The sequence below is a fragment of the Bufo gargarizans genome, chromosome 7, assembly GCF_014858855.1.
Source record: "Bufo gargarizans isolate SCDJY-AF-19 chromosome 7, ASM1485885v1, whole genome shotgun sequence".
NCBI classification, from domain to species: Eukaryota; Metazoa; Chordata; class Amphibia; order Anura; family Bufonidae; genus Bufo; species Bufo gargarizans.
In genome coordinates this window covers 8,582,498-8,609,796 of record NC_058086.1, presented here as the reverse complement: position 1 = coordinate 8,609,796, position 27,299 = coordinate 8,582,498, and the positions used below count along the sequence as shown (strand labels likewise).

Here is a 27,299-nt window from a genome sequence, read left to right as displayed (position 1 = left end):
TCTACAAGTGGAGGGCTTTCAAAACAACTGCCAACATGCCCAGGACTGGTCGCCCCAGCAAGTTCACCCCAAGAGCAGACCGCAAGATGCTAAAAGAGGTCTCCAAAAACCCTAAAGTGTCATCTCGAGAACTACAGCAGGCTCTGGCTACTGTTGATGTAGAAGTACATGCCTCTACAATCAGAAAGAGACTGTACAAGTTTAACTTGCATGGGAGGTGTGCAAGGAGGAAACCTTTGCTTTCCAAGAGAAACATCGAGGCCAGACTGACATTTGCCAGAGATAAAGTTGACAAAGACCAGGACTTCTGGAATAATGTTCTTTGGACAGATGAGTCCAAAATTGAATTATTTGGACACAACAGCAGAGGACATGTTTGGCGTAAACCAAACACAGCATTCCAAGAAAAGAACCTCATACCAACTGTGAAGCATGGAGGTGGAAGTGTCATGGTTTGGGGCTGCTTTGCTGCAGCAGGACCTGGTCAGCTCACCATCATAGAATCCACGATGAATTCTACTGTGTATCAGAAGGTGCTTGAAGAACATGTGAGACCATCAGTTAGAAAATTAAAGCTGAAGCGGAACTGGACCATGCAACATGACAATGACCCAAAACATACTAGTAAATCAACCAAAGATTGGCTGAAAAAGAAGAAATGGAGAGTCCTGGAATGGCCAAGTCAAAGTCCAGATTTGAATCCCATTGAGATGCTGTGGGGTGACTTGAAAAGGGCTGTACGTGCAAGAAACCCCTCAAACATCTCACAGCTGAAAAAGTTCTGCATTGAGGAGTGGGGTAAAATTTCCTCAGACCAATGTCGAAGACTGGTAGATGGCTACAAGAACCGTCTCACTGCAGTTATTTCAGCCAAAGGAGGTAACACTCGCTATTAGGGGCAAGGGTGTCCTATCTTTTTCCTCAGTTAGAATAGGCATTTTTGTAGAATGACATTTACAGAAGATCTTGAAAAGACTTTTCTTCAGTTTTCTTTGTTTAGTCGGATTACTTTAATCTCTCTGTATTGTTGAAACGGAGATGAAATAACCTTTTATTAAAAATGTTACAAAAAACCACATGCTTTCAAAGGGTGTCCTAATTTTTTCACATGACTGTATATGTGCAGCAACTCAATATCCACTTGATGTCACTTGTAGAAGGCTAAATCGATCAAGAATGTTATTATGTATCAATAATATGCATATATGTTAACTTAGGTGTAGTTGAAATAATCAGTTGTGTATATCTAAGAAAACTTAATACAGACAAGCCCTGGTAGATTAGGTTTTATATCCCCTAGATATCCTAATCATCATGATGATGTTTATGATATTATAATACTCAAATAATATTGCAAGTATAGGGAATTTTTATCAAGCAATGGATAACCTGTGGGTATATTTGCCTGAATATCGCAGCAAATAAATGGCCCCTAAATACCTATATACAAAAATTATAATATTAGTAATGATCATCAAAAATTGGGGGGTCATTATTGTAGCTGTATAGTTACTTAATACTGATGTGTAACCAATAAAACAACCTAACTAGATGTATAAAAAGCTTTACTGTGTACATAGTGAGTACTTATTGAATATCCGTACCCACTAGATAAAACACGTATATGATATAATACTAATATGAAATAATAATTTAGCCCATAGGGTTTAACCTTCTGCAATGTGAACGTCCCTTGTGCTTCCTTTCTTAACAGCAGATTGTCAATATCTCCTCCGCTCGGTGAGTTTCTCACATGTTCCATTCCTTGCAACTTCATACAGTCCTTCATTCCAGAATGGAATTACACCACATGTTGCGCCAAAGGGGTGTCATCCTGTTTGTTGATACTCAGTAAGTGTTCTCCTATCCGTCTTCTGAATTATATTTTTGTCTTTCCTACATATTGTTTTTGTGCAGCTGTGTTGCAACCGTGCCATGTGGTACTCAACTATGGCACAGCTGTGCCGTAACTGCGTCATGTGGTACTCAACAGAGGCACAGCTGTGTCGCAACCGTGCCATGTGATACTCAACTGAGGCACAGCTGTGTCGCAACCGTGCCATGTGATACTCAACTGAGGCACAGCTGTGTCGCAACCGTGCCATGTGATACTCAACTGAGGCACAGCTGTGTCGCAACCGTGCCATGTGATACTCAACCGAGGTGCAGCTGTGTCGCAACCATGACATGTGGTACTCAACTGAGGTACAGCTGTGTCGCAACCATGCCATGTGATACTCAACTGAGGCACAGCTGTGTCGCAACCGTGCCATGTGATACTCAACTGAGGCACAGCTGTGTCGCAACCGTGCCATGTGATACTCAACCGAGGTGCAGCTGTGTCGCAACCATGACATGTGGTACTCAACTGAGGTACAGCTGTGTCGCAACCATGCCATGTAGTACTCAACTGAGGTACAGCTGTGTCGCAACCATGCCATGTAGCACTCAACAGAGGCACAGCTGTGTCGCAACCATGCCATGTAGTACTCAACAGAGGCACAGCTGTGTCGCAACCATGCCATGTAGTACTCAACAGAGGCACAGCTGTGTCGCAACCATGACATGTGGTACTCAACAGAGGCACAGCTGTGTCGCAACTGCGTCATATGATACTCAACAGAGGCACATCTGTGTCGCAACCATGACATGTGGTACTCAACTGAGGCACATCTGTGTCGCAACTGCGTCATGTGGTACTCAACAGAGGCACATCTGTGTCGCAACCATGACACGTCCGTGACACGTTTGAGATATCATTGAGATCTTAGCTAGTGATTAAATATTTCTGTATATTTTACTTGAAAAGCTGGTAGTTATGGTTTTGCTTGAGAAAAATGTACAAAATGGTCTGTTTTTTTAGAAAAGTTCTCGGCCTGCAGTGTTTCCAGTCCTGTATTGAGTTATATTAACTTATCCTATATGGGCACAAGAACTTTGAATTAAATTAGTGTAAAGACACTTCAAAGGCTTGCTTACTGGTGAAATAAGGGATGGCTGGTCATGTTGTCAGCAACTGCAAGGTTAAATTTGGCCAAATAGGGTTAATTAGCTAATCAGGCCAGCGTCCCACAGCAGAATCCCTTAATCACATTGGGGATGTGAAATTTCATCCGTGCAGACGCGGCTTTGTGTGTAAATCTGCAGGAGCAGTTCTGGCTTTTCCGGGGTCAGATTCTCAAGAGCTCCATTAAATAGAGCCTTTGTTTTTCATGCTGAGTGATACGATCATGAGGAACCGGAGACTGTTGGATTGGTCCTGGGGAGGGGCCGAAATGGGAGGGAGCACAAAGGACGCCATATTTAACCGTTGAAATCCTCAGTTTATCTGGAATAGCTGGTTGTAGACATTTTTTCAGCTTTTTTTGTTGTTGCACCCAGTCACTTGTATGTGATTAAAGCAGATTTTCGTGCTTATAACTGGGAAAGGTAGAGATGGGCGTTAGATTATTGCTGACTGATCCAGTTGGATTACCAGCTTATATGACCCAAAGACATACAGATGCAGTACTTCCATCATACATTCTTCCAGTCATACAGTCAACTACCTGTGGAGTTCAGTGGCAATAACCTTGCTGAAATTAAATATTTGATGTTAAAGGTGTTTTATTTGTTTTTAATAAATATTTCTGCTAAGCTGGCTATTCTAGCTACATGTAGTAAGTAACTATACTGACTTCCTACTGTAGTATATGTGATAACACTGTATTTTGAGGAGGTTTCCCTCTTAGTATTATACTGTGTATGAAGAGAGAATTTTGGGCGTCACACTAAGATTATGCACCCTGGCCACTTAGGCTACATATTAGACTGTCCAATGTTCGGGCAGGATGAGTGCCGTTCCATGTGCTTATTGTTTGGCGCTTCCACAGGCTAATGCGAAGTGATTGCTACTGCAATCGTTCTTCCCCTATTCAGTGCTAATGACATTCGGCAGCATAGCCCTGATTACATAGGGGAATGCTCTGCCGATAATCGTGCATATTTCATTCTGAATGATAGATGGAAATCAGCTGACAAACAAACGTTTGCTTATTTATTGACTGATCAGCACAATTATACTGGGCTATTATTGGAATCGAGTGTTCCCATGAACTCTTGTTCCTTATAATTGGCCCGAAATTCATCTAGTCTAATAGGGGCTATGTTCACATTGCAGTTATGGATTTCTGTTCTCTATCCTAGGAGCAGAACATCAAAAATAATGGAAGTGCCAGATACAGCATGGAACTGAAATCAAGGGGTTTTCATCCCAGAGCCCTCCATTTTACCAGACAAAATGATGCAGCATGCTGCTCTATTTTGTATGGCTCTTTTGGCAGCATCTGTATTAGAGGAACCTCCAACGCAGATATGCATAAAGCCTACCTTCAAAGTCCTACAGTGTTTGCGCGTGACTACTGGATGCTTAAAGGCATTCTCTGGGAATGATTTAAAATGGCCGCCAGCAACTTGTCCTAGATTGTGAGCAGGACTGGTTGCCTCCACCTGCACAGCTGCCTGGGGGAGGGGGGAGGGGGGGTAGAAGGGCCTCGCAATACTCTACGATCTAGCACTTGCCTATAGTACATATTGGTACGTTTTACTATCAGGCTGCTCAGCCATGATGGCATATCATAGGCAGGATCACATCATTACCATCGGTTGTAGAGCAGTATAGTGAGGCCCCACCCCTACACCCCTCTAGGCAACTCTGCATGTGGTTGCAACCAGTCCTGCTCACATACTAGGATAGGTTGCTGGCAGCCATTTTGAAATCATTCCCGAAGAAGCCCTTTAATGTAAATGTTATTATAATGGTATGATGTTTTATGAATATTGAGCTACTGTATCATCTTAAGGGATCACATTAAGGCATAAATGAACAGAAAATATAAGATTCAATATCAAACATTTAAAGAGCCAGGGTCTATGAACATTAAATGACTAAAGAAAGTCGGCATATACCATAGGCCCTTGTACATTGGCCTGGGATTTTTTAAGCCCTCTATTAAGAGCCTGTCCCAATAAATTCTCCACTTATATAGAGTTGAAAGACACATATCATTAGATATGGTAAAGGAGCTTTTTCATAAAGCTAATCTGGTATCCTACCAGATATCTTATAGAGCATGAAGCAATGTATAACATAGCTCCTGCCTTTTTAGAAAATCTGCAAAGTTTTTATCCACCTCTGTGACCCATCTACTATCACGTATATTTAACTGCTTCCAGCCCCGTAATAAACAAATTTTGAAGACACCATTAGGCCCTGAATCTCATTTTTGTTGTCAAAGGCACTGAGAGAAGAGGAAGTTCCGTGCCTGATGTCAAGTCGCTTCAGGTTCCTATGATAAGAAAAAAAATAAAAATCAAATGTATGTAAAACATTACATTGAAATATTCCAGAAAAACTTAACTTTTTATTTTTATATATTTATCTTGTATATGTTTATGCACAATTAAAAGGAATGACATGTCAGAAAAACTGGGTAAGATAATATGATATTTACATAAATAAGATAGATGCAGTTACACATAATGCAAAAGGAACGACAAACATTTAAAACAGAACTTTAGCTGAATAAAGACCGATGGGGGAAGGGACAAAAAATTGTTATACACTAGGGTTAATCTGGGCATAGGACAAAGCATCAAATAACTTAACCCCAAATGGGCTCATGGATTTCTGTCCCTCTTCATTTCAAAAACCCAAAATTGAAACAAAAATGATTAAATCAAAGTCTACCGAGACATTATTTGGTATAAAAGCACCTGTCTCGCCACACCTGTCAAAAACAAAAAATATATATTTAGATATATATTTTTATATTTACATATTGCCTTTACTGTTTCCATTTTTTCATCCTGATAAACATACTTCATAGTATCCTGTTAGGAGAAATGTCAGTAAATAGTGTTGCTTTAAGGGAAAACAAAATGGCTGCCATCACATGTATGGCTATAAATGTAGGGGATGGAAATTTAGAGTTAACTGCCCTAAATTTACTGAACTCACTTTATTTTTTTGTCACGATTATTTTTTTTATGATGCTTTACTGCAATAAGGTAGCTAAATGGGCTTGTATAAATGCTAACACCTGGAAATGCTAGACATCTACAAGAATATTTCATTTCTAGGTCTACAGCTATCACTGACATTCTAAGACATTATAAAAATATGTAAACTTCGAGACTCCTGATTAAAAACAGGAATATATTTCATATCTGTAACTGATTTGTTACTTATGACAAGTAGAAAGCTGTTACATCCATTCTACAGTAGAGGGACTGTGAAGTCCAAGTTCATCTATTTAAGGCAATTATTTGATCGAGCTTACTTTTTTATTTTGTTCGGACTTGCTTTTCTGTACTTCCTCTAGGTCATGGTGACAACTACCCCTAAAGATTTTTGTAGGAAGTGGACAGCCTAGGTATTATCCATTCTAGATGTTGTAAAAAAAATAACAGTACCATGTTTTTTTACAAACATAGTTCTGTTCATTCAGAATGCATACCATTAGCAATACCATGTTGTCAAAATAATTTAAAAAAATGCTGTATTGTGTAAGACATTTTCTGAGCATTGCACAGTACTGTGGATGAATATGCAAGCCAAATGTTGGCCAACTTGAGGCATCCAACACTAAATCCAATTGGAGCTAATTGTCACCTTATTGCGCTGACCACTGCACAATGAGTGGATTACGTTTGTATGAATTATCTCCTGCCTTCACTTGCTCTAGTTCTTCAGGAATATTTTGATGCAGCTATGTTTGCTCCCCATCTGAGCAGATGGGATTAGGAGAGATACAACGAGAACTGTATCAGATTTTCCATCGTAAACTAATATTGATCTTAGTATGTCGTTGACAAGTGGTTTGGAGAAACTAGGAATCAGTTTATTCCCAAGATGTTAAGTTGATTAGTGATGTATGGACTATCCCTTCTTTCAAACTGGTTAGCAGCCCAGGTCAACTGGATGAGAAAGTCAAGCTGCTTTTAGACAGTTTTTTGTTGCAGCCATTGGCCCTGCATAGTCAATTCTGCCAGCCAAACTGGCGCCTAGAATAAAGCTACTATAAAGTCAGATGATGCAGCTTCCTCCTCTAATATGGGAGACACTAGTTCATAATCAGTGTATAATCTTTATTCCCTTCCCCCATCCCTGCATTGCCCTGCTATTCTAGCCCACCATTTTTACACTGGAGTTTTGTTTTTACTTAGGAGAATAGGCCCATTTTTCCCTGGTCACCGTCTTTCTCAGTGGCCAGTAGAAACCATTTACAGTTTCCTGGTGCTCATGGAATCCGGATTCTACCTGGGATTTGAGCTGTGAGAGGACCCCATCGGAGTATGGTTCTCTCCGAAAGATGTCCCTCCTTTGCCTGTTTCTCAGTAATTCTCATGGTCTTGACAGGGTGGTGTAGACAGGCTGTTCCCAATGTGTTGGGCTATGTGAAGGAGCCACAGTAGGTGGTTCAGAAATTGCAGTATAAAGAGGACGCTGTGGAGGGCCCATGTAGGAGAACGCCGAGTACAGCCCAGATGCCTGACTAGAATGGCTGTAATAAGAACTTGTTGGTTGGTGGTCTGAGTAGTCGAACTGTGGTCTTGAGATGGAAGGGAAGGCTGAACCGTAGTGTGGCAGCCCCAGTGAGGTGTAGGTCAGCTGTGAAGTGGACGGCTGTTCTGTATAGTGGCTGGTACTTGAGTTTTCCGTCTTCACCTGAGCTTTTGAGTCTGCCACATTGGGAGCATGTTGCTTTGCCAGGGCCCAAGCAGAGGGGCCAGCAGCTAAAGCTCCACTGAGACCATAGCTGGATGTGTAACCCCCAATATGACTGGGGTGTGCTGCATGACCATTAGGTGGAAGATACTGGTCAAACTCATTGACATCAAATGGCTCCATATTGGACATAACATCATGGCTTATTTCCCCAATATCAACGTTTCCAAAATCAATGTGTGGTTTCCCTCCATCTGCAAGAGAACGAGATCCATCTCTCTTTCCATCAGACTTTCCACCTTGAAGTTCAGTTTTGGGTGTTGTTGGTGGGGTGGGAGGACCATGACTTTGTCCTAAAAGAAGTATGGATGCAAATTGTTAGAAAATGTAAAATAAGCCATACTAGTAAAAAAATGACCTTACTTCTATATGTCCTGCATTTAGAATTATTATAGTGAGCATGGGGGAAAATACTTTCATACTATGCATATCATCATAGCTGCTTAATTGCTAAATTGATATAATGTGTTATATTAATTATCTCTGTACAAATATGCACTACATACCATAACTAATATGTCTGTGCTGGACATAAGTTGAAAGGCAAGTTACAAGACAGTGACTTATCCCTTGTCAAAGAATGGGTTATAGATTATTGTATTTTTACATTTCATCTCTGTACTGAGATGTCCATATTGTGGAGTTTGATGGAAGATTTTTACATGATAACTTTAACACTGATTTATATTACCTGTGGAATGTTCTGAGTTCCCATCAGACATAGGGGAGCCATGTCTATGGTCCAGATGTGAGTTTTTGTAGTGGGCCTGTATGGATGCAGCACCTCCTTCATTTTCAGAGGAACCATCTCCCTCTCCAGTGGTGGGCTTCCCATTTTTTCTTCTACGAGGCTGATATTTATAATCTGGGTGGTCCTTCTTATGCTGCATCCGCAGTCTCTCAGCTTCTTCGATGAAAGGTCTTTTATCGTTTTCATTCAATAATCTGTAAAATGAAACCAAACAAAATTGCAAACTTTTTGTTTTCCAAGATTTTTTATTTTTTTTGCCAATAAAGTCTGTGAAAGAACTGAAAGGATGGAATCAAAGACACAGTTTTTTGTGCAGTATTTTAAGCCAAATATAGAAGTGGATTGGGCACAAAAAAGAAGTACAGTATATTTCCTATTCCTTCTGATATCACTCCTGGCTTTGCATTAAGAAAAAGCAAGAAAAAGTGCCACAGCAACTGCATTTCTGATTCCATCCTTACGGTATAACTTTAACAACAAACATTCTGGACCAAATAAAACATCGATAGAATTGTATAATTATATATAGCAGGGACCAGCAACCTTGATATATAGGCTTTGAAGTGATTGGTTTGGTTTGCTTTAACAACAGTCAGGCAAACCCTATAAATAAGAAGTAAGAATGAACAAAATTTACTTTAGAGGTGTTATTGATAAAGGCAAAATATGCAAAATAGCAATAAAAATGAATAGAACAATATAATAGAACAACTTTCAGGATAACAGGCTGAACTGGATGGACAGATGTCTTTTTTCAGCCTTATAAACTATGTTACTATGTGATATCTTAGAAAGCAGAGGAAATATTGTATATATATAATTCAGAAAACTTGCATTGTGCCCCTTTAGGCCTTTAATAGAATTCTTACCTCCAAAGCTTGCCAAGTGTTTTGCTCAGCTCTGCATTATGTAGGTGTGGATACTGATCAGCCAACTTACGGCGGGCAGCTTGTGCCCATACCATAAAAGCATTCATGGGTCGTTTCACATGTGGTTTAGACTTATTGCCACCATTGACCCTCACTGGCATAGGAACTAATGTCCAGTCATAACCACTCAAGACTTGGGAGACAGCTTCATCGAATGCAGACAGGAAACCTTTCATCCTCTGAATCATGCTCTTTCTTCACCTTTCCATCTTCATCTTCATCTGGACCAGAATGGGCATGAGATGCAAGAGGCTCAGGTGTTAGAGAAGGATCTTCAGACCCAACTGGGCTCATCTCAACTTCTGAGAGGCTCTGATCGTCACTCATGGTGTGTCTTTTGCCCGCAAAATCTGGAACAGTTAATAATATTATTACAACATTTGCACTGAAGATAGCAAATACAAAGAAAAAATGCTATCCAAAGAAAAAAAAAAAAAAGACTGCAAGTATTGAAGTAACAAATGTTTCAACTGAGCGCTTACACAACAGGATAAAAGTCAAACACATGCCAAGTTTCCATCTACTGTGTGTACAAAATATCATAGTACAATCTATACTTAAGCCTATGTAAAGCTGAGGACCTTTGTGGTCATCTACAGTTACAATTTTGCACGCGTTCGAATACTTTAAGCTTAGCTTTAAAACATGTAAGTAAAGTAAATGATCTCCCTGATAATCTTATTAGGTGGTCACACTTCCTGTAGTCATTTGTAAGAATTTACCCTGGAATTCTGCAATCAGGTTATTTTCCAAAAGAATGGATCAGTCTGTTTGTAATTTTGGTGGCTTCCCAGTGGACAACTGAAAAGTAGCATAAGCATTGTCCATGCCTAGTCACTATAGATATACTGTGTGAAGGCTACCAGCTATAATCTTCACACAACATGTAATTAGTAACCACATGAAAACAGATTCATGCTGAGTTAACAAGCAGCATACAAATCCTTCCTGAAATCTTTCTAAGCAGGGCAAAAGGGTTTAACGAAATCTCAACAAATTGTACATTTCTTTCATAATAACTGAACTAAGTGGCAACTATAGTCCTAATACTTTTTAGAATTTTTTTTCTGGGAAGTAATCACTCTTAGTTTGCTATTGCTTTTGATGCAGAGTCATAATAAATTAACCATATCGGTTAAAATACAAGAAAAAAACGAATACTGCAGAAGGAGCATAACATGTAAAATTCAAAAAATACAACTATCACATTGTGTTTCTTGTCCTATTAAAGCTCAACATACTGTGTGCATAAATATAAAATAATACAGTAGTACTTATCCATATTAACCAATCAAGCAGGTTCTAAAGGTTCATAATACTGCTACAGAATGGAAGCATATGAAAGGTGACACTATTTTATTGAATTTATGCTAAAATACAGGGTGTAGGAAACATTAGAATTCTATATATAGATCTTGATGGAAAAACAGCATATTTAAATTATAATACTATTAGCTAGTATTCATTGAAATGTTACTGCAGTTATTTACTTCGGCATACATCCTGGGTATTGTGAGTAACAGCGAAATCCGTGACTATAAAATAGATCAAAGTTCTGAATAACTAACCTCTAACCAATTATTTGTGTCCAGATATTGAAACTTTGACAGATCTATACAGAGATTGCCTCATGCAAAATAGTTTCTTGACCCATTTAAACAGTGTCTTCTTCTGACCTTGGGCTGTCCCCACTGCACTTATACTTTGTACATACAGGCATGTCATTAGAATTATTAAATTATATGGACATCATGTCCATCAAAATTGTATTGCAAAATGCGACAGATTATCATACTACTAATAAAAATGTTCATTTCAGGAAAAAAATCAAAAATAAATCACAGCCTGATTACTTTTGGCCATCAGATTTAATTGCTAATTACAACAGCCAGGTCCAATACCATTTATGTCATATCCAAATAATTCCATGTTTTAAGCCATTCACTAAGAGTTAGAAATGTATACAGTGTAGTATATAGGCTACGCATTTAGGTATGCAATGTAAGTTCTGCAAATCGGAACATCAGGTTACTCCTGTTTGTTCAGACTACTGTGCTGTCAGCAAACCAGTGCAAACATCTGCGTGACTTTGACGGTGGATTTTGTTCTACATAAACATTTTAATACAAATTTGTATTCCAGGTAATTTATTTTTTCTACAGTGAGAAAGGTAAATAAATGAAAATTTTGAAAACCCCCCACCAATAATCAACCAATTCACAGCTAAATTACGGATTAACTAATTTATGTGGCTAGCAACAACGTGAGATGTTCATATTTCCAGAAGAGATATAAATGATTACATATAAACGCTAGGACCCAAAAAAAAAAAAAAGCTAGATATAGGTCTTTTAATAGAGAATGCTTCTGCTTTGTCAAAATATTAAAATAGTATTTACAGCCAAAATTCCAAAAGACAAAAGTTTTCAAATATATTTCTTTCATAAGGACGTTGAGTTTTATTTTAATTACTTCTTCCAAAATGATACATACTGTCCATGTTTCCATAGAAAAAAAAATAGTATGAAAGCTATTCTACCTTTTTCTTTTTTCCAAAATATTTTTTTTTTCCAAAATAATGTATCATGTAGCTATAATAGTATGAGGGAAGGAAATAGAGTTATCAAAGAGAGTAAGAGACCAATAAACCAACTTATGGAAAATAATATGAACTAAATATGCAAATAAATTTAAGATAATAAAGGAAAGACTTATAGTAGAGGGAAAAAAATCCAGGATGAGACTAGTTTAAATTCTTTGGAAAAGAGAAAATAAATGATAATAACAATGTAAAATTAAGTAAATAGAGACTAATGGACACATATAAAACATTACTAAAGGTAGGGTCATAATAAATTAGCTTAAACAAGAAAAATTCGAGCAAAAGCAACAAAGGGAATGTGAGTGAGGGTTAAACATAAAGTTCTTCATCATATGTAGTATTATTAGAAGGGAATGCTATATAAGTAGTATTTAACAAGTAATAAAGTTAAGAACTCATGTAAAGTAGTATATAGTAGTTTAAAGCGAGAATGAATATATGGCTATGTGAAGGGCAAAGCAGGAAGAGTTGGAATGCAGAACATACCTACTGAGTCTTAGTGGTAGGAGGTGTGCTGGCTCGATGCTGTGTCAGTAATAGAGGCTCTGTTCTCCTATCTGAATGATGCTCTGTTCGCTGCCCTGATCACTTCTCCCCATGCATTTAAGGCAAAGCTTTTCTCAAACAGTCCTTGGCCCTTCTAATTGGCTGCAACCAACATAGGGGTGGGGACTAAAGCGAGACGTACCTATTTCTGCCAAGAAAATGAAAACAAAAAATACGAGTCTCCGCTTTTTAAATGGCCTCTAAACATTTCTATGGGTTGGAGCCTTCAGTACAACATTCCATAAGTAACTACGATAATGTATTATCGTCATATATTTACTAAACCAGTAAACCACACATTACGTTCACTACTGTTTAAGAAACATTACAGGAAAATCACAAGAACATAAAAACTTTTTGAAATTCTACTTAGGTAAGCTCACACAGAACACTTCACAAATCTAATTGACTAAAACGCTCCTCAATATAACCCCTGCAATGAATGCATTCTATACTATTTACTCCCTCTACCTAGCTACACTGCTAGCCAAGTATATTTGTGTCCTATACACAGCAGAACCATTGCTTGTCCCTAGTGCTTCTGTACAACTAATCCTGGGTTACAGCGCTCACAACACCTCATTCATTCACTTCTAATCCAAACCTGATTCGTTAATCCACAGATCTTATTCTCTGCTTTGGCACAGCACTAAATGTGTAATATAAACACATATCCTGTGTACACCACACATGTGCCTACACGAACTTAACCGTGTGGCAAGAGACATTTTTAGGAATAAGAGGGCTACATTGCTAAAGAAAAAACGGAGTTGATAAATGAAAGTGTCTTTTTTATAGTTCATTTATCCTGACATTCAGAGGCAAAAAAATAAGTGCATAGATTATTACTTTTTGCCTAAGTTGGAAGCAAGCTTCCTACCCCTAAATCTTGCTCACCTGGGGATCTGAGGTTCTCTTGACTGTTTACTGTTTAGATCATGAGCAAAGTTGTGTTGTCGTCACAGACAGTATTTTTCCAGATTATGACACTATGGACAGGCAATCAGCGTGTCATCCTATGGAAGGAGAAGACCTCTGCATCACTGGATGCAACTTTTACTTTTTGTTGGAAATAATCTTCTAATGTCTGGTTCACTGTCCTTCCATCTCATCCCTCTTCCACTTTTTCAATTCCACTTTAGACTTAATATTTCTACTGCTGTTTCTTTACTGTCTCTCATTTGACAGATAGTGCCAGGCTTGCATACATTGTTCTTGCAGATGTTGTGTGATGAGTCTGTGTAGGTATGTTCTGTAGGAGGAGACGGCAGACAGAGGATGTCATGGATAGCCTGAGGGTCCCTTGTCCTCATCTGTGCAACTGCTTGAACAGTGTGCAATTGTTGGTCCCCTCTATAAGGAAAGACAAGCTGTACAACTGGCAACTGTCTTCCCATGGAAGCATAGTTATAAAGTCACAATGATACATCAACTACTTTTGTGCTATAACCACATTTCCAGGGGGCTGGTGGTTGAGGAGGAGGGGAACAGATACAACTCCAGTTTGACTAGACTAGGGCTTTGGAAAGACAATCACATAAATAGCATTACATCTTCTGATTGGTAAACCTGAAACTCTTTCAGTACCAGTCCTTGAATATCTTATTGAAGGTGTTTACAGAGATCCTTTGATATTAGTAAGATTTAATGTTTAAGACTCTCTTATAATGAAGTCTAAGGTAGTTAAATGACATACAATCTGGTGCTAGAGAATTGTCAGTACAATTTATACAGCTCTGTGAGAAGTTGACATTTTCATGTCGCTGGTCTCCTATAGGGGATGGGTTTGGGTTTGAGGAGTTGCCAATTTGAAGTGCGAGCATCGGTCACATAAAGTTTGTTGGCTGTTCACAGGGGCTTCACCTTAGAAGTAGAAGAAGAGTTGCTCAGATGATTTTTAGTTTATACTAAGTTCCATGTTCAGCAGCTCTGCAATGATCCTCTATTACCTGAGCTTTTTCCCTCCCCCTTCAGAGACAACGCAGGCTTTTGTCCCAAGGGCAGGCCGCTCGCATATAGACCTTCCATTGTCCTGCCTTATTGGCGTAGCCAGGCTAGGCCGAAAGCCTGCACAATGAAATCTTACATACAGTAAAAAGGGGACATTAAAAAACTCTTCACAATAACTCTTGTGTTTTAAAAAAGGAGCAATGAAAGTTTGATAAGGGATACAGAGGCCCCCCTCCTCTTCCTCTCCTCCCTCCCTGAGATTGAAAACACTGAATATCTTTCTAGGCCTGGCTCATGGGTCTTTTTTTTCTTGATTTTCGGCTTGTCTTTGTGTATACGCTCTTTGTTCGTTCCAGGTGAACCGAAATCATGTGATATGAAAGGGGGACAGAGCGGGTTATTATAAAGAGTTTTCGGGCTCTGCCGAGGGCTGTCAGTGAGAGGATGCAGGCTTGGGGGAAACATAGCTATCTGCCTGCAGGGCAGGGTCTTCTCCCATCTACTGGCCCTATGTACAGAGCATCTCTGCATCAGGAGGTAAATCTGTTCTTTCATCTCAGTAGATGCCATATGTCTTGCAAAGAAGCATCTTGACGAGTTTGGATTTCTACTACAACCTATGGAATATTTATGGCGATTGAATGGTTTTTACGGTGGAATGTTCCTCATGAATGATGAAGGTCGAGACAGAGACTATCTGTTTCATACCTGGATATTTTGAGAAGCTTAATTTTGTCAGGTGTATTGGATCTATGCCCTTACAGTACGATTTTTGACATGTTCAGGAACTGGACTTCATATTCAATTTTGTAAGTGTTCATTCTTGGACTCCTAGAGCCTGGGACAGGTGAAACGACTTCATTTTCGGAAAAAAAGAAACGAGCCGTGGGGGTGGGAAACTTGAAAATCGCTTTTCTTTCTGCAGACGAACCTGGTTGGTTCTCATTATTGGAGTAGTTAGAGATGGGCCCTAGTTTTCAGAGACCCTGCATGTCAGCAGTATGGGAGGAGCTTTACAGCCAGATATGCAAGGATTATATCTTTTAAAACATGCATTAATGTTTCTATATTTATAGCATTGGTATTTTAGGAAGATACTGAAGAATAGGCCACGTATTCTCACCGCCGTATAACTAGTGCTAATCTGTGATTGCATTTGCTGAACTTCTACATCTATGATGTTATTGTCTATTCCAAAACCATAGGGAATAATGCAGTGTGTACCTGAATGTATTGTCTATCGAAGGTTATGTCCATATTCTGTATAGTAAATCAAATATTACTTATTTTTTAAAGATAAATATTCCTAATAATCTGATATTAGAATTGATGGAATGCTTCTTTTAAATTGCCTGTGGTTGAGATTTCTATTGTTATCGAGCTTTGTTCAGTCATTGTTCACTTTAGACTTTTCCATAGATTTTGTACATGAAAATGACCACTAGACCTGTAAGGGTAAATATACGAGCCACCTTCTTTCTGAATTCTTCTGTGGTATCTTTCCTGGCGATGACAGTGTGTAATCTCGTCCCATTAAATCCGGACTGTGATCAAAGGTATTATCTTGGATGGGACAGAACGTAGCTCCCTCTCTTATGCACCTGCTGTTAACCCTCGCATTGATCTACACAAGTTCTCCTGCTTTTGAAGGGGTGATTGATTTGGAATAGTTACTTTGGTGTCACATTTGTAGCCTGTAACTGCATGAAGAATGGCCTTTTGAATAATATATAAAGCATTAGGAGCACTGTTCATGCACTCAATACCCTGACCTGGTGAATAATGCTCCTTTAGTGATAGTCTTACACACAACTGTGTTAATTAAATGCTCATTTAGCCTTAATTAATAGCAGGATGTGCTTACACCGGGTTCCCACATAATCACAGCGGTGTGATGTGGCGCATTTGATGCCTTTTATTTGTATACTGGGATTGAATCCAGAGGGGAAAACTTGTAGGTACCCCCTGAGCAATCAAAATATTAATTATAACACATTGATGGTGATAGTAGATCATAAAAGGTCAGCATTAGAGTGCTGCCACACAATTTTTAATTCATTTTATAATTTTTTGGCTTGTAAAGAACGCCAGGTTTTTTAAGGGTGTTGATTTTTAGTCACATAATGACTGTAATTGACATTAGAAAAAACACCTTAAGGTGGAAAAAATGCCACTACATTTAGTATTTCCCATTAACTTCCATGCAACATCTAAGGATGGAGGTTTTTGCCTAAAAATCACTGCAGTCACTGTCCACCACCTTATATCGCAAAACCCCTTAAAAGCGCCTCAAAATAAAAAACTACATGAGGCACGAGCCTAAGCTTAGCCTCGCAGTATTATAAACAAGCTGGTATTTTTGTCTTATATATTAAATGATTGTTGGCATAAAATGGTCGATTTACCTGCATATTTGTTCTCACCATATGTTCTGATGGGGAGCTGAATATTTGAGTGTTGAGGGGGACAAAATTCACATGTCTTTGGGCAGTGAGAGAAGAATTCTGTACCCATAACAAGCTCTCATTACAAGTGAGGATATTTAATTCCATGATTTATCCTTGGAAGTAATTGGATTTACATAGAAATGAGAGGCTCATCTTTCCTGTTTGTATTGACATATCAAAACCATTAGATTCAAATGCTTTTATATGGGGAAAATAAATTAAATGAGAACTGTAAGGCCCCCTGCACACGAACGTGTGCTTCCCGTTGCCGTATTGCAGACCACATTTGCGGATCCGCAATACACAGGTGCCCTTCCGTGGGCATTCTGCATCACGGATGCGGATCCATTCACTTGAAGCAAGGAAAGGAACCCTATGGAACCACTACAGAGTGCTTCCGTGGGGTTTCGTCCCATACTTCCGTTCCGCAAAAATATAGAACATGTCCTATCTTTTTGCGGAACGGACGGATAGCGGACCCATTTAAGTCAATGGGTACGCGATCCGCTGCGGCTGCCCAACGGACTGTGTTCGTGCATTGCGGCCCGCATTTTGTGGGCCGCAGCATGACCATGGGGTTCACACGTTCGTGTGCAGGGGGCCTAAAGCTACTTTCACACTAGCGGAAGCCTTCTCCAGCAGGCTGTTCTGGTGGGGGAACAGCCTGCCATATCCATGCTAGTGCACTGTGGGGCCGGAGTGGACTTCTGGCGGCATGGTGCACTAGCGGTAGCACAGATCCTGCAGGCTGTGCCGCTAGTGTGAAAGTAGCCTAATCTAAACAATATGGTTTTCCCAAACTGTTGGGATCAGTGCTTTGTACAATCCCCAATCCCCTTGTGGCTTAGTCAGAGATTTCCATGATTGGAATACTCCATCATGATTCCCACTCTTATACTCCGTTGGTTACATTAAAGTGGTATTCAAGTAACAACAAGTTACCCCTATCTACTGCATATTTGATAGACTGGTGCAGAACTGGCTGATAGAACGTCCAATGATCATGAGAACAGGGGTCTTGTGCCCCCCATTTGAGAATGCTAACCTGTGTCTCTATTCAAACTGGTCCCAGGGTGAGTACGTCAGGACTATGTATTGTTATAAATTGGAGGCTCACCCGTATAGGTTGTGCTCGAAAAAGTTCGCAAAAGTTGTATGGGATTGCAGCCGCAGTGACACGAACTTCAAGGACAGGTGCCCAGTCTTTTAAGGAGATAAGTAAAGTTAAGAATGATGGACCGCCAGACACAAAGGACCACATTAACTGTCGTGCGATCAATAGATTATTTTTATTGTGAAAAACAACGCATTTCGGAGCTATAATTTTCCTTCTGATATAAACCTGAAGAAGGAGAATTATATCTCCGAAATGCGTTGTTTTTCACAATAAAAAGAATTTGCGCCTGGCGGTCCATCATTGTCATCTGAATGATTCACAAACTGGTGACACATTCTTGTAATCGGGGGGGGGGGGGGGGGATCCAGCAGTTGGACTCCCACAGATCTGTTATCTCCTATCCAGTGGATGATTTATTGTTCCTGGAATACCCCTTTAAGGCTATAGTAGAGTTTGATTTCTCTGTAGAAACCCCCATAAACATCTTTTCACTTGTCACTGTTACACGGCAGAAGACCACCTAACATCTAGTTCTCTTTAAAGTTATGGGATGTAATCACAATGTAATTATCTAGCATTTAGAGTGCTTCAAAGAGATGGGAAGTTGACTTACTTGGTGTTCTACATGCATGTTCATTTTTTAAAGTTACCAGTCCTTTATTTAATCATCATACAGCCAGGGGCAGAACATGAGTTCTTGTCATACATCATTTGTCTAAACAATCCTCAATGCTATATACTACAGAGAGACCGTTATAATATTGTAATCCTAGGTACTCCTATATGTTTGAAACGTCCCCCACACTATAATGCAGCATGCAGAAATCTAATGTAGAAGCCCACCCAACAAAAATATTCTGTAACCAGTGGTTCTCAAATTGGGAAGTCATTTATTTTATTACTACATTTAGTCTATAGCTGTTGGTGGTTACTTAGCATCCTAGGTGAAACCAATAAGACCATCATTACATGGGAGTTATTACCCAACTTTTCCAGAATCCTGAATGGCAAACGTGATTAGCAATGATAAAGCCTCTTCTCCCATTTCCCTGCACAACAGATTGATACTTGAGTGACAAAAACATATAGGAGCTGTATTGGACTGGTAACCATATTAGTTGTCACCAATCTACCCCAGGGACAAGGACACCAACTAAAACATGGCTTAAAGCCAAAAAAAGGAAGAAACATCACACGTACATAGTGATCTTATTTCCATCTTTTAAGGTGCAGATCCTCCGATTCCTGGGATCCTCTTCTGTCATCCAAGATGGCCACACCGCTTCTCAGACTACCTGTGCGAGACACTTCCTGCTTGTCCAGCTGTGCTGTGGATAGGTCAGCACTGTTCACATGAGCAGCGTTGGCCAAACCAAGGGCAGCAGGAAATTTTGTAGACCACCAAATGCACGGTATATATAAGGTAGTCTGATAGACTTTCAGCCATCTTGAATGTAGAAAAATAATTAGCAGATCTTCAGCTGAAAAGTTTAAGAGGAGAGCACCAGGTAAGTGATCTGTCAATTCCCCAATTAATGTGGATGTTTTTTCTGGAACTGGAGGGTTGCCTCAATAGACTTGACTACAAATGAGACCCACAACAAACTTTTGGATGACACCCCCTCCCCCGGCACCTTCTTTGCAGCCCCCTCCTCCCATGCAACCCCTACTCCTGTGGCTAGTGAAGATCTCTCAGACTTGCCACTTCTCCCCTTTCCTACACGTATATACTGTATATCATGTGACTGTATATACTGTCACTGTATATACTGTAATGTCATTGTATAATTAGTCCTCCCTCTGGGTGCCCCTTTTTCCTGACCCTTGATAAACTAAAGACCTTTTTTAAAGGGGTTGTGCAGTGCAAAGATTGATAATCTATCTTCAGGATAGGTCATCAATATCAGATCGGTGAGGGCCCAACTCCCCGCACCCCCACCGATCAGCTGTTTGTAGAGGTAGCGGCAGTTGTGCAAGTGCTGCTTCGGCTTCGAAACGACTTATACGACTTGCAGCGGCCGCACAGTGTAATATCAACTGCTTGTCCATACAACTGCTGATCAGTGGGGGTGCCAGGGGTCGGATCGCCGCTCAGGATAGGTCGTCAATATCTTTGCACTGCACAACTACCTTAGGAGAGAAATGAAGCATGCACATTACATTTCTCTGGGGCTCCATTCATCCACTATAATTAGCAAAACCAAATAAATAACTTTGAGCAGTCCTGTTGCATTTTATTGCGGTTTAAGGCGTCTTTAATCCAAACATATGGTTCTAATAACATGCCGTTGTTGGGCATACGCAGCTGGTTATGTGAAATCTGCTATACACGTGGATCTCATTGCTAACATCTGGCCGTTGCATGGTCACAATCCTAGCCCTGCTGAGCACTATGTATGTGTGGAGCCGATGCGAGGGCACTTGTCGTGCACAGGACTTTCCACCCGCACCTGTTACACAGCTGGAGCCAGTTATAGCGAGCTTCACATCTGCAGCTGGTTACATGTACTGGCACCTGTTACACATGTGGAACTAGTTATTGGAGCAGTATATTAGATATTAACCGCTAGGAATAGGAAATATTAGATAAAGTGAGGAAAACAGCAGTGAAGGACGAAGAGCCCGGCTCGTCTGTAGAAGGTCAATTGTAATATATTATAAAGATAAAGAAAAGTCACTTTGCATCAACCAAGTTGAAATTTATAAATGCTGATTATGGACAGATAACTTAATTATAAAGCGGTTCTACTATGTATGTGGCAGTACATTTTCAAGCATCCGGGACAGAAAGGGTTACAGGTAATTTCTAGACCAGTAATTCTGTAGGAAGCGAGAGAACAAGGGACCCATTCTCCCAACAATGAATTCATAGCAGCCTCATCTCTTGTGTCACCAATCCTGATCAGATCTCCCTGGAATACTCCGGACCCGTCAGAGCCTGGGGGCAAGATGCTGAGCCATTTCGGTTATTACAGAGCAAGGAAGGGGGAGAGAGTGGTGGATTGTAAGATGGAAGAAGAAAGGAGGGGGCAACCTTGAGGAATGTGTGAGAGTGTCACACAGCTGTGTCCCCAAAGGGTTTGTTTATATCAACAGGCTGGGTTGTGGGTTAAAAGTGGCACAATAGCCACATAGTGATCATGAAGAACATGTTATGAGCGGATGCACTGAAAAGAAAAGAACACAATCTCTAGTGAATATTTCTACAGATAAAATATCTAGACGTTTCTTAGGGTGGGATGACTCTGTCCGCTTAACGTATACAAAAAACGTATACTTTAAACAAATGCCTCAGACCTATGCCATACAGTGGCATCCGTTTCCTATAGAGTTCCATTGTAAAAAAAAAAAAAAAAAAAAGTATACTTGTGAAGGATACAAGAACGTGGTGTGCTGCAGTTTTTGTATCCTTTTTTTTTCTAACGTGTACGTCAAACGAGGGCATAAAATGTGATTATTACACTGTCTCTCTAAGGGTGGGTTCACATCACATTTTATGCCTCAGTTGGACGTACACGTTCGAAAAAAAAAGGATACAAAAACGCAGCACGCCACGTTCTTGTATCCTGCACAGTCCGGTAGAAAAAAATTATAGGTTTTTTTTTACAGTGGAACTCTATGAGGAATGGATGCCACTATATGGCATCAGTCTAAGGCATCCGTTTAACGTATACGTTAAGCGGACAGGAAAAACGTGATGAGAACCCACCCCAAGGCATTGTGCAGTTCTTTTGTGGCCTTTTTAGTGGATTTTTTAAAGTGTACCTAAACTTTTATAGTTTTTTTTTTTTACAAATGCCCTTAAAATAATTTTTATAATATATTTTTAGAATTGATTTGATTGTTTTTTAGATGCCTGAAAGTTAAGGCCTCCCTGTGACGGTTTTCTCTGAATATCATACAGAATCCATACATTGTAGCCATATATGTGGTGTGTGCATTCAGACTTCAACAATAAGTGATGCAGTGGACACTGTACTGACAAGGGCACACAATGCTGCTCCTGCCTGTGCCAGCTACTGCGTAGTAACGGTGCAGGGTGTTACAGGACTGATGACTATGCCAGGCTTTTAGTGGAGCAAGGACAGACAGGAGCAGCACAGTACTGTCCTCGCTCCACTAAAGCCTGGAACAACACATTTGGTGCAAGGTATCCTGCACTGACATACTATGCAGAGGTCTCAGCATAGTGCACAGGCAGGAGCAGTGATGTGTGCTCCTGCCAGTACAGTGCTCACTGCAGAACTTAGAGCTGAACCCGGACATATCCCCTTCTTCACCCACTCAGCCCCTCTGAGATGAGCATTGGAGCATGCTCCGATGCTCTCCCTTGACCTGTGCTCAAACACGCAGGGCAAGAGCTTTTTCATTAGATCCGGTGATGTACCGGATCTCTGCTAGGTGGAGGCTTCCGCCTAGCAGTTTTTCTGGTGACGTCACAGGCACTAATGGGCGGTACATTAGTGCTAGGGCAGTGCTAAAGCCTGCCCATTAGTGCCGGTGACGTCACCAGGAACACTGCTAGGCAGAAGCCTCTGCCTAGCAGTGTAAGCTTGTATACAAAAAAGCATCTGAGCATGAAATAGGATATCATATGTCCAGGTTAAGCTCTGAACTCAGACAACGCCTTTAATGTAAAACACAGAATCCGTGCACCACATACATAGCTATGGTGTAAGGACTGTGTAATGCACTGCAGTGAAAAGCGTTATAAAAAGGCTTGAACTTTGGGGCCTGTTTTGCTAGTAAAACTATAACATTGTAACACGTGGGTCCATAAGGGCTGCGAGGGGAGATGGAGAGGATAGGAGTGGTGGCGGTGGCAATACAATTGGTCGTGGTCCTCACAATGGCTTTTTCCTGCTCCAGTGTTCTCCCAGGCCCGGCGTGCCTCGCGTGGAGGGGCGCAGCCCTTCTTCTCCTCAGGCACTTGCTGGATTCTCCCAGCTGGTAGTGGTTGGCCTGCCCTTGATGTTAGGTTAGCAGTGGGGTGAAAGGCAGGAGAACAGGGGACTGGATCGAATATAGAAACCAATGAACAAGGAATAAATTAGAGTCTCTCTTTTACTGAGTGGATGATGGGTACAAATACAAGCAGTAGGCCCAGTTCTATTTCAGAGTAAGCTTTTCCCAAAGGCTTTATACAGGGGTGGCTATAATGGTGGTCCTCCCTGAGGCTCTTTCTTTAGATGCTAGAAATCTTCCCAAAAGGCATGCAATTTCTCTCAATATTTCTCTAACAAAGAAGAAGTGTGTAGCGCTGCTACTAATATACTGTATATATATATATATATATGTATATTGAAGAAAAGACCGGCACTCGCTATAGATGATAATCTTGCTGCTTTATTGTCATATATACAGTTAGTGACGCGTTTCGGTGCTACTGCACCTTCATCAGACTTTCAACATACATAAATGGGTCATGTTTGAATAGACCGCCAAGACACAAGGAAATGACATCACACAGATGACCCCTCCCACAAATCAAAATGAATCAAACATGTGAAAAAAACTAAATGAAGCATTGCTACTGCATTCATTATAAATTCAATTAAATGAAACAGTATTTATTTTTCCTTCCTTATTTTGTTCTGTTTTTTTCTTTTTTAATTCCGCTGAGGAAAAAAAGAAAAGAATATTTAGACACAGAAATAAAGGAGCAACCCAGAACAGTGAACAACCACAGGAAAATGTAAAATCAATAGGCAATCTATTATATTCACAAAAGCACATTAAAAACAGGCATACAATAGGCCCAACTTGAGTTTCACTATTGCTTCTTCTGGGCCAACATATGCAGTGATCTGTAGGAGTGGTATGAAGGATAAGATTATAAGTTCTCACACTTCTGATTCCCACTGGTTCATGCAGTAATAGAAAGGGTGTGCCTTTTTTCTCTCTTCAGTTGACTCCCTGGTGTTGGGGTTCTCCTGCCTGATGGTGTTTAGGGGTGCCCTTAGTGTTAGTGGTTGCTGTGAGGTGCAAGGCAAGGTTCCCTGAAACTTGAGTCAAAGATGAAGCCAGGTTTTATGCAACAAGTCCACTCTACGTTACCGAGCCCGTTCAATAGATGGTTCGCACCAGCACTCTACACAATAACTTTACAGTTTTCATGCAACTCCCAAGTCTGTATATGATAGATAGAGGGATGAAGCTCTTTCTTGCAGTCTGCACAATCTTCTTCAACTAATAGCCAGTTGGCTTGTTATAAACACTTGGATAAATCACTGTGGTATCACTATTATATACGCCAAAACTGACAAGAAAAAACACGCTTTGCCATAAATGGTGCCAATATATATACACATAAAATATCCCAACAGGACAGACAAAATGCCACCTAGACCATTGTGCTATCACATATAATCACCAAATATATGCATCACTTGCAGCAGTATTATAAGGCCTGTATACAAAATCATGGACAATACTAACAACTAAACCGTGTAGACATGGTGGAAGTAAAGATCATAAAGCAAAATAATTTGCATGTAAATGAGAACCCCAACATAAATGATAACACTGTTGTAGGTGATGCATATATTTGGTGATTATATGTGATAGCATATTGGTCTATATGGAATTTTGTCTGTCATGTTGGGATTTTTTTTATGTACCTTTTATGTATTTTTAATGATTAACTGATAAAAATGTATTTATATTGGTATAATTTACAGCAAAATGTGTTTTGTCTTGTCAGTTTTGGAGTCTGCAGAATTTTCCCAACTCAACCAAGGGGTGCAATTGATCTTTCTCCCTATACCGGTATCTCCTCAGTAGAGAACAATCTCTAAACATGTGATCAGGCTGTTCTTTTACAATGATGGGAAGCCTGAAGCTTATTTGCTTCTGCCATATGCAGAGAAGTCTGTAGCCTGAATGCAGGTGTGTTACCTTTATATGACAAATGCTCTGCAATCCTCCTATGGTCACTGAAGTCTCTGCTGCTTTTAGTAAACTCTTCCCTCACAGTCTAGCACATATGCTGATGCTGTGCTGTCCACAGTTCACATTAAACTGAACTCACTTCTTCTTAGAGAGGAAGGGGTGGTGCTAGCCCTGCTTAGCAACTGTAACTAGGGAAACTCCCACTGCTCGCTGTCTATACAGCCTATGGGACACAGTACACAGAATATAAAGCATAAAATCCAGTGATATTCAGTGGGGACACTGCCTATGCATCCTTTCCAGGAGCAGCTTTAGGCCTAGTTCATACTTCAATCAAGGCCAGCGTCAGCACCTGGCATACCTGGGCAAGTGCCTGGGGCCCACAGCTTCTGTGGGGGCCCACAGCACAGCTGCCAGAGTCCTGAAGCAATGAGCGCTTCCATCAATACAGAAGGAAGCGCTCATTGCTGGAGCGCAGGGAGCTGGATCCTGTCACTCACCGCTCAGCTCCCCGCGCTCCTCCCCTCCTTCAGGCCGGCAGCGCTCTGAATGGTGAAGCAGGAAGACTTCTCCGTGCTCCACCATTCAGCCGGCAGACATGGATCGTGCTGCCGGCCTGTGTGGGCGGAGCCTGCAGCCCATTAATCTGCATAGGCTCCGCCCACACTGTGCTGCAGAGCGATCTGTGCCTGCAGGGAAGAGAGGACTGTAAGCTTCAGGAACGGGACAAGGTGAGTAGTTACTGTGTTTTTTTTGTTTTTAATACAGAGGGGTCACAGAGGACTTTATTATTATGGAGGGGGCACAGAGGACTTTATTATTATGGAGGGGGCACAGAGGACTTTATTACTATGGAGGGGGCACAGAGGACTTTATTACTATGGAGGGGGCACAGAGGACTTTATTACTATGGAGGGGGCACAGATGACTTTATTACTATGGAGGGGGCACAGAGGGCATTACTACTCTGGAGGGGGCACAGAGGGAATTACTAATGTGAAGGGGGCACAATGGGCATTTCTACTATGGAGGGGGCACCGAGCCAGAGGGCATTACTACAATGAAGGGGGCACAGTGGGCGTTATTACTGTGAAGGGAGCACAATGGGAATTTCTACTATGAAGGGGGCACAATGGGGATTATTACTATGAAAGGGGCACAATGGGGATTGATACTGTGAAGGGGCACACTGGGGATTATTACTGTGAAGGGGCACAGATAGGGCATTACAACTGTGAAAGGGGCACAATGTGGGCATAACTACTGTGAGGGGGCACATTCCTGTACAAAACTACTGTGAAGGTTGTACAATGAGGTCAATACTACTGTTAGGGGGGTAAAAAAATAAATTAAGTATGGGGGGGGCAGAGAAAGGACCCACCCCTGGGGCCAAACACCATATGCACGCCACTGAAGCAGGGAACTATTCGCTCTCCGCTCCACCATTGAGCCGCCAGCGCTTCACAGCAGCACAATGTCCTCACACATCGTCCTGCTGATCTGTGTAGGAGGAGGAGCGGGGCAGGCTGGCAATCAGCCTCTGCTCCTCCTACACAGCAGCTCGATGTGTCACAGTATCCTGCTGCTGCTGATGGGGAGCGCAGATCATGGGAGGAGCCAGGTGATTGAGGAGAGGAGTATTTATGGTTTGTTTTTTTTCACTTCCTGTGAAGGGGCACTGGGAACATATCTTGGCATATGCACTGTAAGAGGGCACATATCTTGGCATATCTACTTTGAAGGGGGCACACATATTTTGGGATATCTACTGTGATGGGGCACATATTTTGGGATATCTACTGTGAGGGGGCACATATCTTGGCATATCTACTATGAAGGGGGCACATATCTGTGAGTAGACCTGAGGGACTGAAACACTGGGTAGAAAATAAAAGTAGGCACATAAAGACTGATTCACATATATCCACTCTGTAGCATGCCTTGTGTAAGGTATTTAATCTATAATACATGCAGTTTCATTTTTGTAAGTGCCGTGCAAAATGCCACAAGGGGGCCCAATGAGACTTTATCGCCCAAGGGGCCAACATGAACCTGTAGCTGGCCCTGATTTCAATGATTTCCATCAGCGATTGTGAGCCAAAACCAGCTGCTAGTCAGAAACACAGAACAGATGCAACTCTTTCCATTATACCTTTTTTCTGTGGAGGCTCCACTCCTGGTTTTGCCTACAATCACTGATGGAAAGCACTGATCAAGTCACTGAAGTGTGAACTAGGCCTTAAATAACTTTAGAACCCTATAGCCTAACAAATCCACTTGAAAAACGTTAAAATGAAT

The 27,299-nt window shown here is 40.8% G+C and overlaps 1 protein-coding gene across 1 annotated transcript; it reads right to left on the bottom strand.

The window, feature by feature from the left end:
• Nucleotides 1-5,851: 5,851 nt before the first annotated feature.
• On the bottom strand, nucleotides 5,852-12,649 carry SOX10 (SRY-box transcription factor 10). The gene is given in 5 exon segments (XM_044301331.1): nucleotides 5,852-8,061; nucleotides 8,460-8,713; nucleotides 9,389-9,597; nucleotides 9,599-9,798; nucleotides 12,541-12,649. Coding segments are annotated over 4 exon segments (1,317 nt in total). The 5' UTR covers nucleotides 9,776-9,798; nucleotides 12,541-12,649; the 3' UTR covers nucleotides 5,852-7,384.
• Between the last annotated feature and the right edge of the window lie 14,650 nt (nucleotides 12,650-27,299).